The following is a 14,336-nucleotide window of genomic DNA, read 5'->3' as shown; positions in this document are numbered from 1 at the left end:
TCAACAGATAAACTTTCTATATGTATTATTTGTGGTTGGTTTTGCTTATATACCTCTGAATGTTGGTTTGGAGATGCAGTGCTTGAAAAGTACCACTTCTTCCTCCGTGTCTTTCTGGTACCATCTCATTTCAGTGCCTCTGCCTTTTTGTCAACACTTACAGCAATTCCTCCCTTCAGTTAGCCTCTTATTGGCCTCTTTCTTTGAAATGCTCACAGCCCTGGCTGTATGTGTTGGAACTTGTGAATGTACTCTTATATGTTGTGAGATGGATGGCTTCCCCTAAAAAGCTCCTGGCTTTCTTAGTCTGTTGTGCGACTCTTGGTTCCCAGATTATATACATGGATGTGTTCCCCAAGCTTTTTTTTTTCTTCTAGGCCAGTTGAAATCTCCTTTGGAAGCTGGCCAGGTCTCATCTGCACTAACTTGCCACTCCTTCGGGGATGGATTGGGGGCTGCAGGCTTGGAGTTGAACTGCAAGTCGATGGGCGAAAACGCTATGAAAATGGAACCAGCCTCTCCTCTTGAGGAGTTACAAGAGATTTCGACTGTGTCAGGTTCATATTTAGAGTTAAAATAATCCTCTTCTATTATATACTTTTGTTTCTGCTTTGATTGTAAACTTAAAAAAAGACTTAATTTTTTAAATGATTTTTTTCATCTTTTATTAATAATATTCACTTATTTTAATGCCTGTGGTGCTTTACCGATCATTTCTGATATTGGTAATTTGCGTTCTCTTTCTTTTTGATCCGTGTGGCTAGAGATTCATCAATTTTGTTGATAGTTTCAAAGAATCAACTTTTTACTTTTGATTTCCTGTAGCTTTTAAAAAAAATTTCATTGATTTCTGTTCTTAATTTTCTTCCTTCAACTTACTTTTTCTAGCTTCTTAAGAAGCCTTATGTCATGGATTTTAGATCTTTCTTCTTTTCTAATATGGGCCTTTAAAATTATAAATTTCCCTCTAAGCACTGCTTAACTGCATCCTACAAATTTTGATATATTACTATTTCTCAACATATCTTGCGATTTATTTCTTGACCCTGGGTGTGTTGTTTCTTTTACAAATATTTGAAGATTTTATAGATACTTTATTATTGATTTGTAGTGTAATTCCATTCTGGTCAGAGAACATCCTCTGTAGGATTTCAGTCTTTTAAATTTTGTTGAGACTATTTTATGGCCCACTGTGTGATCTATCTTGGTGAATGTTACATATGCACTTGAAAAGAATTTTGTTCTGCCATTGTTGATATATAATTCTATATATATCAGTTAGGTCAAAGTGGTTGATAGTGTTTTTCTGATCTATACTTGTATTGATTTTGTTTTTGTTTAGTTCTGTCAGTTACCAAAAGAAAGGTATTAAAGTCTCTAACCCTGATGGTGGGTGTGTTTATTTCTTCCTTTAATTATATCACTTTTCCTTAATGTAATTTGAAGTTCTGTTATTAGGTGTGTATACATTCATAGTTACATCTTCCTGATGAATTTTTCCTTTTATAATATGAACTATCACTTTGTCTTTGGTAATAATACTCTTTGAAGTCAACTTTATCTGCTATGCATATATGCACTCCAGTTTTCTTTTGCTTACTATTTGCATGGTATATCTTTTTCTCTTTTTTCTTTCAACCTAACTGTATCTTTAAATTTATGTGACTTTTATAGATGACATGTAACTGGCTCTTGGTTTTAACTAGTATGTTTAGTCTAATTTTATTAAATGTAATTATTGATATGGTTGGTTTTACGTTTACTATTTTGCTATTTGTTTTCTGTTTATCCTTTGTTTTCTCTTTTCCTCCTTTCCTGTTTGTTAGGTTGATTACATTGTTTTTTAGATTTCTGTCTTAATTGATTTATTGGTTTTAAGCTGTACTTAATATTTTTTTAATTATTACTCTAGGAACTGTGATATATATCCTTAACTTTTCACAGTTTGCTTGGAATTAATATATTGATCTACTTTATGTAAAGTGTTATATAGTTCCATTTACCCCTCTGCCATCTTTTATGCTCTAGTTGTCATACGAATTCTATCTACATATGCTGTTAACCCCGTAATACAGTATTATAATTTTTGCTGTAAAGTTATTTTATAGAAAACAATACAAACAAGAGTTTTATTTATATATATATTTACTTTTTATTTTTTATTCATATTTTTTATTTATATACAGCTTTTGCAGTGCTCTTCATTCCTTCCTGAAGATTTCCCTTTACCCTGAAGATTTCCTTTAGCTTTTCATGTAGTGCACGAATCCTAGTGACAAGTTCCTTGTTTTTGATTATCTGAGCATGTCTTCATTTAACTTTCATTCTTGAAGGATGTTTTCACTGGGCATAGAATTATGGGTTACAGTTTTTATCTTTAAGTACTTTAAAGATGTTGTTTATGGTCTTCTGGCATCTGTTATTTGTGATGAAAAGTCGGTGGTCATTCATGTCGTTGTTCTCCTGTTCGTACTGGGTGATTTTCTTTCTGATAGAGATTTTACTGTTTATCTTTGGTTTTCAGCGGTTTGTCTATTATGCGTTTGGGTTTTGTTTTATTACTTTTTATTTAACCTGCTTGGGCTTCACTGATCCTGAATATGGAAATTGATGTCTTTTTTTCCCCCTGTTCTGTATGTCTTCTACTTTGGGGATTTAAATTTTACTTACGTTAGACCTTTTGATACTGTCCCATACACAGGTTACTGAGTCTCTGGTAATTTTTCCCCCAGTATTTCCATCCCTGCCTTAAGATGAAATACTTTGTTTTGATCTTTTATCAAGTTCTCTGAATCTTTCTTCTCTTAACATCTATCTGCTGTTGGGCACATCCAGTAATTTTTTTTTCTATTTTTTATTCATTGACATTTATTGATTACTTACTATTTACTGGGCACTGTTGTAAAAGCTTTACTTAAGTATGCTACCTCATTTATCCTCTGATATTATTGGAAATTCTGTTTTATGAATAAGAACATTGAAGTACTGAGTACAATTAACTTTCCCATCCCAGGCCACACTACCGTCAAGTGGTGCAGTTAGAAGTCAAAAAGAGCCTCCCTGGCACTTTACTTGTGATTTGACTACATTTGCCCTTTCACCCAGTGAATTTTTTATTTCTGACTTTTTTAGTTTTAGAATTTCCATTTAATCCATATTTAAAGATTTTGCCTGCTGAGATTTTTATTGATTATTAGCATATTTTATTTTTTAATTTAATTAATTTTATTTTTTTAAATACCAAAAAACACATAACAAACGCACACATTCCTCTTTTGATCATTCCGTTCTACGTATATAATCAGTAATTCACAATATTGTCACATAGTTGCATATTTATCATCAACATCATTTCTTGGCACATTTGCATCTATTCAGAAAAAGAAATAAAATGAAAACAGAAAAAAAAAATTTATACCTACCATACCCATCACACCTCCCTTTCGTTGATCACTAGCATTTCAAACTAAATTTATTTTAACATTTGTTCCCCCTATTATTTATTTTTATTCCTTATGTTTTACTCATCTCTTGATGAGGTAGATAAAAGGAGCATCAGACACACGGTTTTCACAATCACACAATCACATTGTGAAAGCTCTATCATTATACAGTCATCTTCAAGATCATGGCTACTGGAACACAGCTCTACACTTTCAGGCATTTCCTTTCAGCCTCTCCATTACATCTTGACTAAAAAGGTGATATCTACTTAATGCGTAAGAATAACCTCCAGGATAACCTCTCGACTCTGTTTGGAATCTCTCAGCCATTGATGCTTTGTCTCATTTCACTCTTCCCCCTTTTGGTCGAGAAGGTTTTCTCAATCCCTTGGTGCTGAGTCTCAGCTCATTCTAGGATTTCTGTCCCACATTGTCAGGAAGGTCCACACCCCTGGGAGTCATGTCCCGCGTAGACGGGGAGGGTGGTGAGTTTGCTTGTTGTGTTCTCTGGAGAGAGAAGCCACATCTGAGCAACAAAGGAGGCTCTCTTGGGGGTGACTCTTAGGCCTAATTTTAAGTAGGCTTGACCTATCCTTTGTGGGCTTAAGTTTCATATGAACAAACCCCAAGACTGTGGGCTCAGCCTATAGCTTTGGTTGTCCACACTGCTTGTGAGAAGATCAAGAATTCAACTTGGGGAAGTTGAATTTTCCCCTGTTCTCACCATTCCCTGAAGGGGACTTTGCAAATACTTTTCCGCTCACTGATCAAATCACTCTGGGATTCATCGGGGCATCACTCTGGACAAACCAACAAAATCTCATGTCCTACCCAAGGTTCTATGTACTTACAGTGCTCAATTAAGCTGTCTACATAAGTTATATTAGGAAATGCACTAGTCAAAATATAAATTTTGTATCAAATAAACATTTTTTGCTTTAGTCTGACACATAAGTTGAAATTTTAAAATATCAATTACCATCTATTTTCAGCACCCTGCAGTAATGACTTTCCTTTGTTCTTCCTCATGCAAAAAACATTTTTAAAATTTGTGCATTTAGTCACTATCGCTATACACTCTAGGCATTCCTAGATTATACCATCTCAATCTTTATCGTCTATCTTTCTTTCTGATTTCATTTATGCCCCCAGACCTCCTCCATCAGTCTCACATTCAGCTTCATTCAGTGTTTTAACATATTGTTAGCATATTTAAAAAAAACTTTTTATTGTGAAATATATATACAAAGACAAGAAAAAAGAAATAATTTTCAGAGTAAACTTCAAACAAGTAATCACAGAACAGACCCCAGAGTTTGTTATGGGTTACCAATCCACCACTTTAGACCTTCCCTCTAGCTGCTCCAAAACACTGGAGGCCAAAAGAAACATCAGTATAGTGATTTAGCAGTCATACTTACCTGCCAGATCCTCCTTCTCTGTTACAATTCCTCCCTCTCCATTGATTCTCCATTGATGTTTGATCTCTAATGCCCTATTTTATCACACCTTCCTCCCACTTTTGGTCAGGAAGGTGCTGCCTGTCCCACAGTGCCAGGGCCAGACTCATCCCTGGGAGTCATGTCCTTTGTTTTTAGGGAAGTTTTCATCCCCGAATGCCATGTCCCATGTTGGGGGAGGGTAATTATTTTCTTCGCAGATTTGGGCTTAGAGAGAGAGAGAGGCCACATCTGAGCAACAGGAGAGGTTTCATGGAAGCAACTCTGAGGCTTTGTTATACGTAGTCTTAGCTTCTCCACTACAGAAATAAGTTTCATAAGGGCAAGCCTCAAAATCAAGGACTTGGCTTATTTTCTTGGAAGTCCCCAATGTTTGAGAGGATACCCAGGGTTTCCCAGATGGGAAAGTTTAATAATTCCATATTTTTTTCTTTAGTCTCAGAAGGGACCCTACCAATACCTTCTAATTATCAGCCCACCATAGTCTGGGATATATCTAGGCATTACATTAAGCTACATAGAATTACAAGGCCTTGTTCTGGATTCCAGGAGTTTGCCTTGTTTAAATGAGCCATCCAGACAGGTTGATGTAGATTGTGTTACAGAAAATTTAGGTTCTAGACAATAAACCTTTCTGCCTTTGGTCTCATACAGTAGGTGAGGTTCTAGAGTACATACACTATCATCTTTTACTCTGTGCTCTGATTTACCTTAGTCTCAGCCAGATCAACTTCATTTTTATCTCTAATTGAAGCCTGATTTCTTTTTTCGTTACTTTAACTGTTATGGTATGTAGCTATGTTAACTTTCATGGATATAGACTCCATTCCTGAGTCTTATGTGTCACAGAGTTAAAGTTCCAGGGAAATTCCAGCTTTATACACAGATAACTTAGTGTCTTAGAATCTGGAAATACACTTTAAACTTCAGATCAAGTGTGCCTGCTATAAGAGCCTCCAGTCTAGGCTCTAGTTCCCAGTAAGTATTTTCTAAAAGAGAAAGTATTTGTTCTTTTGTTTCTGGCTTATTTTGCACAACACATTGTCTGCAAGGTTCATTCAGTTTGTTGTATGCCTCAGAACGTTATTCCTTTTTCTAGCTGCACAATATGCCATCATATATATATATGTCCCAGTTCACCATTCTGCTTCTCAGTCATCGTACCCTTCAGCTCCCTCCAACTATTAGCCATCTGGATAATGTCTAAAATAAATACACCATGTCTTACAGTGTCCTCTCTTCATTGTACAATCAGCAGCACTCTCAAATTTAGATGATTTTCATTGGTCCATAGAGACAAAGTAAACACAGCCTCACCAAATATCAAATCATAATTTCCCCTTATTTCTTGTCCCTCCCTTCTGTGTCCCCCCCCAAATTATTTACCCCTAGTAGTGCTGTGGTACTGTTGATGTCGTCCTGTTAATTATGGGCCATAGCATATTATGAGCATAGTTTTAATATCTGCTTTAACATCTTTGTCTACCAATTCAAACATCTAGATTATTTTGGAGTTAGTCTGCATTGATTGACTTTCCTCTTGGTTATGTGTCACATTTCCCCTTTTCATCATATGTCTAATGATTGGATTGAACATTGTGAATGATACATTGCAGAGTCTGTATTATGTTATCTTCTGAAGAATACTGATTTGCATTAAAGAGCAATTAATGTGAGTGATTCCAAATTCTGTTCCTCTGAAGTGGACAGCAGCTGAAATCTCTGTTTGGTTCTCTTAGTTGTTGTTGGGCTTCTTGAAACTCTGTATATTTGGAGGTCAGCCATAATTGGGCAGAGTTTATGTGAAGAATTAGGGCCACCTGCCTGCGACTCTTTCTGGAATTTTCTGTCTCACTCACCAGCTGTTTTAGTTGCATCAAACCTTATCTACTATTTCTTCAACCAGTAGGACTAAAGGTTTCTAAGTTTTAGCCACCTGGTGATACCCACTAGAGCCTGCTTTTATATGAAAAGCCTTAAAATAACGAGAAAATCACCTAGTACCTTCAGTTATTCTAAATGTCTGACTCCCCTTCAGTTTCTGCTTACTTTTTGTTGCCTTCCAGTGCCTTTGGATATTTGGTTTTTTAATACTTTTTCTTCAGAATTTATAATGGTTTTACGTGGAAGGGTTGTTCTAATATGAGCTTGTCTACCATTACAGAGAGAAACTACCACCACATGTTAATAAACAGGGTTTAGGAAGTTGTATATGTTGTGATCACACAGAAGGGGTTTTCCTCTGAAGTAGTGAATGCTGGATATATTGATAGTTATTTGGATGTTACTATTGATGCAAACTCTTAGTTTTGATAGTTTAATGTTGTAAATAATCTAAGTCCAGGACGGTCCTGATCGTGAATAAATGTTGATTCTTATTTCAAAGTAAAGGACATTGAAACCACTTTGTGTGTGTGTGTGTGTGTGTGTGTGTGTGTGTGTATATCTATGCATTTTGTATTTTCCTTTTTGCAAAGGAGTTATAACTAATACCTACTGATCATAAATTCAAACAATATAAAGGTATTGGGAGTAAACATGAAAGGCTTTCTCCAGTTCACTTCTTTTCTCAATGGAAAATTTCTGTTATTAGTTTGTGATTTTTCCAGATGCTTTTCAATGCATTTATATAGGTAGGGAGGCAACTGAGATATTAAATTTAAATATAATAGGGATAATTCTAGGTTTATTGCTCTCTTGATTTATTTTTACAGTATTTCTTGGAGATCTTTTTAGTTGGTTGATTTGCTTCTTTTTTTTTAAGCTGAATATTAGTCTCTAATAGGAATGTGCCTACATAAATTTAACATTTCCTTTTTGATAGACATGTAGATTGTTTCTAGCTACTCAGTATTTCAAACAGTGTTGTAGTGATCTTCCTTGAACAACATATATTTTTGACCACTTGATGGACAGTTCTAGAAGATAAGTTTCTGCAAGTGAAATTGCTAGATTCGAGCGATTGTATATTTTAAATTACATCACCAAATAACCATCATACAGGCCATTCCACTTAATATTTTCACCAAGAGTGCGGGAGAGTACCTCTTACCTTGTATCCCTGCCATCTATGGATGTTATTCATCGTTTAGATTTTCCCTAATTTATGTTAACATTGTAAATAAGATTTTTTTTTTTTTTTAAACATGGGCAGGCACTGGGAATTGAACCCGGTCTCCGGCATGGCAGGTGAGAACTCTGCCACTAAGCCACCATCATACCACCCTGTAAATAAGATTTTATTTTCTATTTCTCTATTTATTTTATTGAGGTCAAACAGTTTTTTTCATGTTCTTATTGGATATATATATATATTTTTATATACATTTTTAAATATAATTTTATTGAGGTATATTCACACACCATATAATCTATCCAAAGTATACAGTGATTCATAATATCATAACATAGGTGTGTTCATCATCAGAATTATTTTTAGAACGTTTATATTACTCCAGAAAAAGAAATAAAAATAAAAAAGAAAACCCCAGACATCCCATACCGCTTACTCTCCCCCATCCTCCTTATTGACCACTAGTATTTCACTTTTCCCAGTTTTAAGACTTTGAACAGAGATAGGCTCAGACAGTATAGTATTGTCAGAGTTTGATATAGATCAGTGAAACAGAGCAGGCCAGCTTATTGGATATTTTTACCTATATATTTTTTTGTGAATTGTTTTTTTGTATTTTTTACCCATTTCTTGTTGGATTTTTGTTTTTATTGATTTGCAAGTGTTTTTTGTACGTTGTTCCAATTTCTTTGTCTCATATAGTTTGTACTGTATTTTCTATTGGTCTATCACTTGTCTTCTGTATGGTGTATTTCACAATACTGAAATTAAGAATTTTTTAGTATTTCACAATACTAGAATTAAAAATATTTTTAATCTACTTTTTTCTTCACTATTTAAAATATATAGTTATGATCATAGTATGTGTACAATTAATTTAACATTATTACATAGGCATTTCCCTGTGCTATTGTAAACTCTGTTTAAAAATTCATTTTAATTGTAGAATAAACCACCTATTAAATTTTTTGAAGAAATCAAAATATATTTCCAACCCATATCTCACCCTCAGCTTCTTGAAGACCATTTTTTAAAAATTGTTGATTTTGACTTGTCATAAATTGAAAGGGAAAAAGTACATTGGTGTAGGTAAATTTTAGCATTTCTTAAATATTTTAAAGTCCTAAAGGTTTGTAGATAGCCCACTCTTGAACTCATCTGGTTTCTGGACTAAGGTAGATAGTTTCTGGACTAATGAGAATAGGAGTGGGGGTGGGGAGATGTGGCCTTATTGTAGAAGGTTAGCATGAAGTGAGCTGTGGAATCAAATCTCATGAGAGTCTATTGATGACATGGCTCTGGATCTGGAAAGGATCCTTTGGTGGACATGGGTGGTTTGTGAAGAACTTTGTTCCCAGGCTGTGATAGTATGGAGATACTGGGCTCCATAGTTCCTACAGCAGAGCTTCTTGGCTGCATATGAGTCCAGAGACAGAACTGGCAGCTTGCTTTGTTTTTTGTGTGTTGTCTCTTTTTCCCTGGGGAAGAAGGTAATCTGGCACATTCTTTTAAAGATGAACTCAGGGAAAATGTTAAGGTCGAATGAAACTGTATTCTTGCAGCTAGGGGAAGAAAGGTGACTTTAAAAAAATGCTGCATACGTGGACGTAGAGACTGTGGTTGCTTATCTTTTTTTTGCTCAGTTCTGTTAGACTAGATAATAAATCTGTTCAGGATGAGGTATTATGTTAAGCATCATTGATAACAAAGATCAGTCAGACTTAGTGCCTTCTTGAGGACCATCTTAACTTGGGGGAGGGGATATTTAAGCTAAGTCTTGATGGATGCATAGTACTTTCCTATAAGTAACAGACGGTGAAGGATATTACAGCAAACGGAACAGCACAAGCAAAGGCATAACACATCTCCTATTAGACTGTTTCAAATGAGAAGAACTTTGTCAAATATTTATTTAGTGATTCTGTATTTTGACACTAGCATACTTATGACTTTAATATTAGCTGTTATAAAATCTATACATTTATATGAGCATTTGTTTTATACTAAGTAGAAATCTAATTGATGTATTTAGCAATGAATATAAGATTCGAAATTCTTTGCCCATCTTCTGGAAAGGCAAATTACAAATATAAAAATTATAAATGGAAAATTTTACATTGCCGAAAGTTTAATGAAATTTAAAGTTTTTGTTTTTGTGACTATTTTTAATGCTTTTATACCATAATGACTACATGCCTTCAGAATTGCATACTTTTATATACATAAGTTCCTTTGCCTTTTTGATAATTTCAATTTGTTTTTGGTCTTGACAGATGTTACAAAGTTAACAAATGCTATACTAGAACAGCTGCTTGAAAATAGTGAACTGAAAGTACCCAAGTATTCACTCCTTGTTTGTGGTGCCATTGGGTTGGTCCTTTGCCCCACAGAGTCCAGACTGTGGTCCTTAGCCTTGCTAGTGCAAGGGAGCTCCCTTTTCCTGCTTAGTTTCCTCTCAAGAGGCAGGGCTTCTTTTCTCCCAGTTTGCTTTTCTGTCACGTGAGGGAAATTATTAAAGTTGATGAACAAATGAAGTAGAATTTTAATCTCAGAACCAAATCGTCTGTTTTGGCAGGGAGATCTCTAGATGACAGCCATCCATGTCCCTTTTATAAGTCAGTAGACTAAGTTCTTAATTATGTTTTCTTAGGGATGGGGTTATAATAAGCATTACTTATAATTGGCAATTAATTGTTCCTACACCAGCTAGGGTATATGCCATGTACATGAGATAAGTAAGTAGACTAGGTCAGAGAAAAAAAAATTCAGTGTCTGTTTAGATATTTTTTTGACTCTGGGGCTACTTTTCTCCAAAATACATTCACCCAAATGATTTCTGCTTTGTGTCAATTAATTTCGATGTGACTCTGGTTTATGTAGAGGACAGAAGGTAAAGTAAAGATAGAAGACACATGAGTCTTGGGAAAGTATTTTGGTAAGATTTTATGTCTTCCTTTTTACATCTTTGGGTTATACAGAGACCTCTGTGCTTGGTGTAAGTTCTAGAGAATACTTTTGAAACTGCTGCAACTGACTGAAGTACTTGCCCATTTTCTAAGAGAGATTATAGTAATGGTAGAAATCAGGTTACAAATCCAGCATGGAACCCATTGCTGTGTACTTGAGAAATAGGCTCTAAGCTTTTTGTTCTGATGGCTTAAAAGCCAGAAGAGAGGGAGGTGTGAGGGTAGTTCAGTGGTAGAATTCTTGCCTGCCATGCGGGAGAGCTGGGTTTGATTCCTGACCCATGCACTTCCCAAACAAATAAACAAACCAACAAAAAAACAAACAAAAATTCAACAAATGGTGCCGCAGTAACAGTATACTCACATGGAAAAAGAATAAAATGTGTCCACGCCATACAGCTTACCAAAAAAAAAAAAAAAGCCAGAGGAGAATGCAGTTAAAACTGTTCTGTGTGGGTAGTCATTTGCTTATGTGGTAAAATAGTAGTAGATGGCTCTACAAGCTCAGGTATCTCAGATTGTTCTCTGTATTTGGGCCCAGCGTGTTTGGCCATTCACAAATAACCAGACCTATTTGAAAAAGGGCTGCGATCTCTTAATTCATTTTGTTCAGTAAATACTTAGTGGCTTGTAAGTGTCACACTCCGTTCTCAGCTATCTCATTTGTGAACATTCTACATGAAACACAAAGAAAAAAAAAACAAGAGAGAAAACAAACAAAAACGAGAGAAAAGACTGAATAGAAGTACAGACTCATTCAACTAGTCTTTTGTACCTGTTAGAAATGGGACACTTTGAATCTGTTCTTTAACTATTTCTTAAAATGTACTTGGAAATTTATTGCTTTTTTGTGTATGTATTATATATTTCACAATAAGAAAACGTTAAAAAAAAAGAAATGGGACACTTTGAATCATCTTCTAGATGAATAATTCTAAACCATGGAGTCTTGATATGTTGTCAGTTATAAAATAAATAGGAAGTGATTTGTTGCTAAAGTATCAGAAATTTACAGATTTACTTATAAAGGTTAAACAGGTCAGATTCAGAATAATGCCTATAATGGTTTAGTGTATGTGCACTTGTTTTCTCTGTGCTTTCTTGAGTAAGAGTCACAGAGTTATAACTGTTTGGTTTGGGAAGTTGTGGGTGTCTTGTGGGCTGTCATTTCATCAGTCATGTGTTGTGGTGGAAAATTCATTGAAAATTCATTGTTCTAGGAGCTAAGGAGATGAATAAGACAGTTGGTTTGTGCCCTTTAAGATCCTTCTGTTCAGAGAGATAGATAAGACTGCAACTACCTATAATACAAGGGAAAGTATAAGATGTATCATAAAAAGTACTTAGAATAAAACTATGGGGGTAGAGAGAATACTGACAGGGATAATGTATGCCTGCCACATGGAAGTTGAACTGAGGATTCTTACTTGTGGGGCCTTTATCATATGTCTGGGAGCTGTGCTCGTTGTTGAGTATACAATGAAAAGTGGGGCAGTCTTGGTCTTAAGAGTATAGTAGATGCTTTTTGGCTCCGACCCTGGGAGAGAGATGATTAGGTTGGTGGTTTGGGGTCAGGGCATGGAAGAATATGGTACTGCACAGGGCTTGGTGGATGGATAGGAGTTGGGCGTTTGGAGATAAGAAACAGAGCAAAGTAGGCCATATAGCCATAGTGTCTTTTCTGAGACTGTTGTGTGCTTTTTGACTTAATTGTAAGCTTCCTAAAAGTGGGTTAAGGCTGAACAGGTAACTTGCCATCAAACTGAGGTCAGACAGTTGAGGAGTTTATGGAGCTGCTGAAAATGCTTCATTTCTGGGATAGAGATTTATTTAATGTTTCACCACATTTTTGTCAGATGGTCATGTCTGCATTCAGTATACTTTCTTTGGTAGCTTGATTTTTTTTTTTTTTTTTTTTTTTGGGTGCGTGGTCTGGGAATCGAACCTGGCTCTACTGCATTGAAGACAAGCATTCTACCGCTGAACCACCCGTGCACCCCTGAGTAGTTTATAATTTAAAAAATTTTTATTGCGTAATATGAATGTGACATAAAATATCCCCTCTTAACCACTTTCAAGTACATAATTTTAACTTGCTTTTTTCTATTCTTCAATTTTAAATGAAATCCATAAAATTACAAGAATAATAAAATTAACATCCATTTCTCCCACAACTGTTCATATTTGGTCATAAGTACCTCAGGTCCTTACACAGTCCTGCAAGACCCTGCTTCCTCTCGTCACCTGTTGCCTTTTTGACCTCAGGATCCATTTTCCCCACCCCCAGCTAACTGACTTTGCTCTAATCACAGGGAGCTCCTTACTACCCTTCAAGCATAGCAGGTATATTCCCACCTTGGGGGCTTCATTTATTATGGAATTCTTTTTATTTCCAATCAGAGCAAATAGATCCATTGGAGAACCATTTAATTTAGGAAAACATTGAATATTTATTCATTGGGTCATTTATTCAATAATTACCTGAGAATTACGGTGCAGAACTTTGAGGGAGGTAAGGAGTTAAGGGAGGGCTTCAGGAGGTTGGGGGCCATACAAAGACTTAGGGAGGTGCTCACTTGTAAGAATAGGTTGTCCTCGATACTGTCAGTGATAGATGGTGAATAATGATATGTTTTTTGTTGTTGTTGTTGTGCTGTGTGGCGGGGTCACATTTCATTATTTTTCTATGTGAATATCCTGCTATTGTAGCACCATTTTTTGAATTTTTTTTTACTTTTTTTTTTTTTTGGAAGCGCATGGACCTGGAATCGAATCCCAGCCTTGCGCGTGGCAGGTGAGAATTCTACCACTGTACTACCCTTTTCTTAAAAAAATGTTTTTTATACAATGCTTTAAAAGTTAAATTATGTCAATTACTCATAAATTTTTTTTTTTTTACTTGAAGAGTATAACATGGTATTGTTATGTTTTTAAACGGTAGCAGACTGAAAAATCAAAGGAACTGAGTCCGAGTTTAAAAAAAGTTTATTGTCCTGGGGCGAGGTTCCCTGGTCCAGGTGCTCAGGGTGCGGGCTGGGGAAGTTGTGCCCCCCTGGGGGCGGTGGGGCTAGATATAGGCTAGCTAGTGGGGGTGCTGACGATGCCTCCGGGGCCTCCTGTGGTAGGTTAGGAGTTTCGCGAGCTTTGGGGGGGGTGGCATAGCTACAGGCCTTGGCCAGGGGGCATAGCTGTGGGCCGTGGGCAGTGGGCATAGGTACGGGCAGTGCGCAGTGAGGGTCCTTTGTTTGTCAGGTCAGGTCCTTGTTGGCGGAGTTTGAACAGCTGTATGCCCGGATGTGCACTAGTTTTAGTTCAGGTGGGGGCCTTCCAGCCAGAGGCTACCGGGCCAGGCCTTACAGGTATCAATTTAAGATCATCCCAGACTTTGTGGGCT

General features: G+C 36.0%; 1 protein-coding gene across 5 annotated transcripts in view; it reads left to right on the top strand.

The window, feature by feature from the left end:
- The window catches only part of PHF20 (PHD finger protein 20), a 212,832-nt gene that overhangs the window by 92,778 nt on the left and 105,718 nt on the right, over positions 1 to 14,336 (top strand). For all 5 annotated transcript variants that reach the window (XM_077169888.1, XM_077169871.1, XM_077169880.1 and 2 more), the window contains one exon: positions 378 to 557. In XM_077169888.1, coding sequence (XP_077026003.1) covers positions 378 to 557 — 180 coding nt within the window. The remainder of the gene's footprint in view (positions 1 to 377; positions 558 to 14,336) is intronic.

This window comes from Tamandua tetradactyla, chromosome 1, assembly GCF_023851605.1.
Source record: "Tamandua tetradactyla isolate mTamTet1 chromosome 1, mTamTet1.pri, whole genome shotgun sequence".
Taxonomy (NCBI): Eukaryota; Metazoa; Chordata; class Mammalia; order Pilosa; family Myrmecophagidae; genus Tamandua; species Tamandua tetradactyla.
The sequence above is the reverse complement of the archived record's forward strand: the minus strand, read 5'-3'. Positions and strand labels throughout refer to the sequence as shown.